At 41.4% G+C, this 5,127-nt stretch overlaps 1 protein-coding gene across 1 annotated transcript; it reads right to left on the bottom strand.

The window, feature by feature from the left end:
* Nucleotides 1–2,291: 2,291 nt before the first annotated feature.
* Nucleotides 2,292–4,713, bottom strand: LOC149233569 (putative pectate lyase 18). The gene is made up of 4 exons (XM_089376765.1): nt 4,196–4,713; nt 3,444–4,086; nt 3,074–3,177; nt 2,292–2,981 (listed from the first exon to the last, which is right to left on the bottom strand). The coding sequence occupies exons 1-4, from the start codon at nt 4,375–4,377 to the stop codon at nt 2,621–2,623; spliced, it is 1,290 nt and encodes a 429-aa protein (XP_089232891.1). The 5' UTR covers nt 4,378–4,713; the 3' UTR covers nt 2,292–2,620.
* Between the last annotated feature and the right edge of the window lie 414 nt (nt 4,714–5,127).

Below are 5,127 nucleotides of genomic sequence, written 5' to 3'. Positions count from 1 at the left end.
TTGTTCTTCATTAATCTGGTGGTTGACTTGGAGTTTGACCGTGATCTCCTACGCTTTTCTTAGCAAACAGTTTCGAGGGGATAGGAAGGGATCCACGAGGGGGCCATCCTCTATCCATCCGCACCTTTCATTGCTAACCTGGAACTCCGGAACCCTGCCAACAATGGAGACAGCTACAAAAACCTGGATTAGTTGTGGAAAAAGACTGATTCGGTAGCCAATTGCAACTTTAATAAAACAATAGGGTATAAAGTTAAATATGAACAAGAAGACATATTATTGCATACCTTCATCAAAACTTAGTAGATATGGCTTTATTTAGGTGGTAAATATATATAGGAAAAGAGAGGATCATTAGGCAAAAAGGATGTCATGGTAGGACAATCTTCGGACTCTACACAAAGCTAGTACATCTCTTTGGAGTAGCAGGCAACAATGATTGTAGCATTCCACTATCAGGACTAGTGGTTGGTCATGGTTGTACTGCATGATTGGAACTTTCACTTATTAATATAACAGATCGAGCACATTTCATGCATATGTTGTTATTGTATTTTAGCTATCTTGGTTACTCTAATGATATATGTATCTGTTTTCTTACGCATGCATGTATGGACTCTTTCTGTATAAGTATGTATGAATCTTACTAAGATGTGTTGTTGGTTTAACCATCACTTTGGATTGTTAGCTTACTTTCTTTCCAGTTTGTGATGCATCTTCGCTCGTGTGTTCCCTTCCAAGCCGTGTGCTTCCACAGGTTTCCAAGGGGCGCACTCACGTCGCTTTCCGTGTGTTAGAACCATTCATGCACCTTCCTTAGCTTGATGTGTATGTCATACCCTTGCTACCAATAGGGACATCTTACTTGCCTCGACGTGCAACTACGGTCAAGGCGATACCGTATGAGCCATTGCTGGGACTCCTACACCAAACGATCTGAAGTCTAGTTGGGACTTCTTACTGGGGAGATCCCCTGACATGTTGGCGGGTCCAACACCGCCAACAAGGCCTTAAAAGCATTATAAAAGGTAGCAAATCGTGGAAAAAATAGCACCTAAATGCACTGACAGATTTTCATGAGCACTAGGGAGGATAGGTGAAAATGCAAAATTTATTAAATGTAGCTAACAAGAAAAAAAATTGTCTGGATGGTAGATATTGTAGACACATTTAAAGTGAGGCCTTTGAGCTGTGTTATGGCAAGCTCAGGATGGCAGAACTGAAATGCATAGTGGCCACAAAACCAGTGGCTCAAGAGCACAATAGGAATTCACCTACTCTAATACCATGCTAGATATACATGGAATGTGGACAACCAAATAAGGTAAAGCATGAATGCCTTTACTGTTAACAAATGATACACATATATAATACACTCATATGACTATTGGATTCATACACTCATATGACTATTGGATTCATATTCCAATGTCTCTTGGACAACTCTCTTTCACTGTTTATCTTTGACACCATAACCCTTAGAGGATTAGGTGTCAAACATTTACAATTTTGTCCATTGACCCTAATTGATGTAGTTATGCCCCATGCATTAGCAGAAGAGTTTTCCCATATATAGAGGAAGCTAAAAAAGCAACAAGTTTTATGGAGGAGATCCAATAAATATTCTGAAGGTTCCATGGGATATTATGAAAAGATAATCCCAAGTAGAAACAACATCATGAATAGCATCGGTTGTAAACAACCAGTGTTATGGAGGGGATCCAAAAAAATATTCTGATAGTTACATAATATATGGTATATATTTTAACATATAAAGTTGGGAGGATTAGCTTAATTGCGCAAGCTCTTGTACTTAATTTAACATAGATCAAAGTCTCGTTATTAAAACACCTCGCTAGGAGGTCTCACTTTCTCCTCTTTCTTAGGCTCTGATAAGTTTGGCCAAAGAATGTGATCACTTCAAATGAATATTCCCTATTCTCGGAAAGAAACTTAAATCCATCGCGAAGAGTGAGCTGGAGTTGATATTTAGGAAAGCCTGTTAAACGTTTCGATTTTCTTTCTTGGTACATTTTATTCTGATAATTAAATTTGCAGCATGCTTTAATTTCACCACCTTTATCACTGAAAGATGCGTTGTAACATACTTTAATCTCACAACTTTTATTTAGGAAAGATGTGTTGGGATGCGTGTATGAATTTCTAAATGAGTGTTAACTGGACATGTGGAATTGGATTCGATGGATTGATCCATGTTTAATTATCCAAAATCAGAGTTTAACACTGAACACATTCAAGTAACGCATTCCCTGATTGCCAAAACAGAAAAATGGCGAGAAAATAGGAGGAATTTGGTATTAGAAAAAGTTCAGACTACAACCTATCCACCACAATCACAAAATAAAATACAACAGCGACCGCAACGGATCTCCGCTTGTCTTTGCTGCCGCTAAAAAATTGCATTCCCAGATGAAAAGCTTGAGTTGGAGTTTATTGATGGTATCTATCTGCAACACCCTGCATGCCGAGGTTGCTAAACAAAATGTGGAGGCGCTAATCATTGAATCAACTGCCGCTCTCCAAACAATACAAAACAGAATAATCATCTATCTATAAAACACAAAGAATTTTGAAAACGCCCAAAACACCAGCCATGGCATTAGCAGCGAGCTCCTGTCCTGCAGTGGAGAACGCCTGCATCCTGAGTGAGCGGCCCGACATGGATGGCAGCTCTCGCTGCCATACTCGATGCTTTTGCATACGCCGAAGACGACACTGCTCCGGATGGCGTGAAATACGCACCGTTTAGCATCAGATCTCCGTCCGATCTCCAGTTCCACTCTTTCCATTCGTCCTTGTTCTGGTTTACCCGTTTCGTCACCTCTTTAGCCCAGCGATTTGCAGGTGCAATGAATCTATTGCCTTGACTGTTGATTGTGGGGTTTGCACTGCCCCCAATTGCGTACATTTCCCAGTGAGTGTAGTCATTGTTCACCACATGGAAGTATCCATGCCTGCACCTGCATTCATTTATCCATTCATAAGTCCCCATTTCTTGATAACACCACTGCTACAAGTCTAGAATATTGGAGCGAAAGCAGGATCTATTTACCTTGGCATTCGCTGTATAAGACCTTCGCCAAAATGGTTGAATGCAATAGTCACCTGCATTTTGACGTCGGGAGTGTAGCTATCACGATGACCCAACAACATCACCTGCAATGCAAAACACAAAAACAGAGCAAGTGTTATCATTTCTTCATAGTATTTTAATGGGGGTTGGATCAAAGTGAAATCAAACTTTTTGACATATATAAACCAAACTTTCTCTTCTTCGGGTTCAACTGCAGTCTGCTTCAAACTTATACAGACTCCTAATTTTGAGTTCCTCAATGTAACTAATCTATCTCTTCTTGGGGCTCAACTGCAACCTACTTCAAACTTATACAGATTCCTAATTTTGAATTCTTGAATGTAACTACCTCATTGTGATGACTGAAATAGCTGTTAGAGATGGTAATAGCAGTGGATCCCATGATGGCATCAATGAGACCGTCTGCACAGTTGGACAAGGAGACATGGTCCACCCAAACGTGGCTTCCTCCGAAGATGGAGATCCCATCTCCATCGCACATAGTTCTCCATCCGAAATGCGTGGGAGAGTCCCTCACCATAGCATTTCCTGCAGGCTTACAGTCGTGAACGTGAATGCCATGGATGATAATGTTACGCACACGCTGAATGGTGATACACGGCCCGTATGCAATGTGGATATCGACACCCCTTCCGTCGATTGTCTTGAAACTGTTCATAATCAGCTCCTCCTTGAGCTGGATGACCATGTCTCTCTGGAAAATAATCCACAGGGGCTCTGTCTGAATCACCGCATGACGCAGGGTGCCCGGCCGAGGATTTACCGCATCATAATCATGATGATCCGTTACCACGTAAATTTTCCCTTTTTTGCCTCCCTTGGCATGCCTGCCGAATCCAATGGCGCAGTCTGCCAGGCGTTTTCTGTGGTGTTGCCAATTGGGATCGCAACGCCAGCAATCATCAATGGGGTTACCAGTTCCGCAGGACAGATAATCCAGCTCTCGCCTCCTCGTGCTGTTATCAATGCTCCTGCAATAACAGAAAGAATTCAAATTTCACACCCAATCCAGAAAAAATTCGTAACCAAATGCACTTAACATATCATAACAAACTCGATGTAGTTGAATGTTGAATTTACCTTTGAACCATCTGCACTACGCTGTCTGGATCCTTTTCCACAGCAGTGGTATTGCCATTGGTTGGCTCTGCTTCTCTCGAATTTTCTGCAACCAGAATTCCAAAAGGATTTGGTACCACACCACCATGGACACAGAGGATTTCGATCAAGAACACGCAGGTCAAAATACTCCGGTTCTTCATCTTAGTACCCAGCACTCACTAGTTCTCACAAATCTACAGTCAGTTCTTCAAAAGTGAAGAATAATAGAAAATCCTATGCGAAGGAAAAGGCGATGCTGCAGTTCTAAACTCTCCCATGACATGAAACGCGGTAGAAAATATGAAAACGAGAAGAGCGTGGGAATGAGGAGAGACTCGAGAGCATGTCCAACATTAGTGGTAATTGCCTCTGCTCTCCTCTCACTCGGATGCAACATTGGAATGACAAGCCTTCCTTCTTATAGATTTGGCCATTGGTAGACGTGCTGTATGTGAAGGTCAGTCTATTGTCGTTGATTGTCCATCCATCCATCCATAAGAAAGAATAAAAGTACATTATACAGAGGGCAGACTGTCCCCATAACAATGGCAACTTCTTCTGCCTATTGACTCATTAAGGGGAAAAAACTCATCCACCTAGGCAAGTGCAACTGTCAGATACTTCTACTTTTTGTAGTGGAAAAAAAGTATTTTAATCTACGAACCCTATGAACACCTATTAAATACCAAAGTTTAGTGTTGTGAAGTATTTAACGACGGTGGACAGCAGTTGTCACACCCCAATTATCAACTGTACCCTTAGGCGTGTAGGTGCAGCAGCACAGTACAAGCCCTAACTAACCAAACAAAATCATCCAAATATGAAACTTCAATAAGCAAAATCATCAAGTAATGAAGGCTTCCAGATGTGCAGTTGGCATTATTATCGTCTGGTGTAGAGTGCAAGAGAGA

Source organism: Pinus tabuliformis, chromosome J (assembly GCF_031772625.1).
Source record: "Pinus tabuliformis cultivar Carrire ecotype Pingquan chromosome J, CPIR1, whole genome shotgun sequence".
Classification (NCBI taxonomy): domain Eukaryota; kingdom Viridiplantae; phylum Streptophyta; class Pinopsida; order Pinales; family Pinaceae; genus Pinus; species Pinus tabuliformis.
This window is presented reverse-complemented; position numbering and strand designations above follow the sequence as displayed.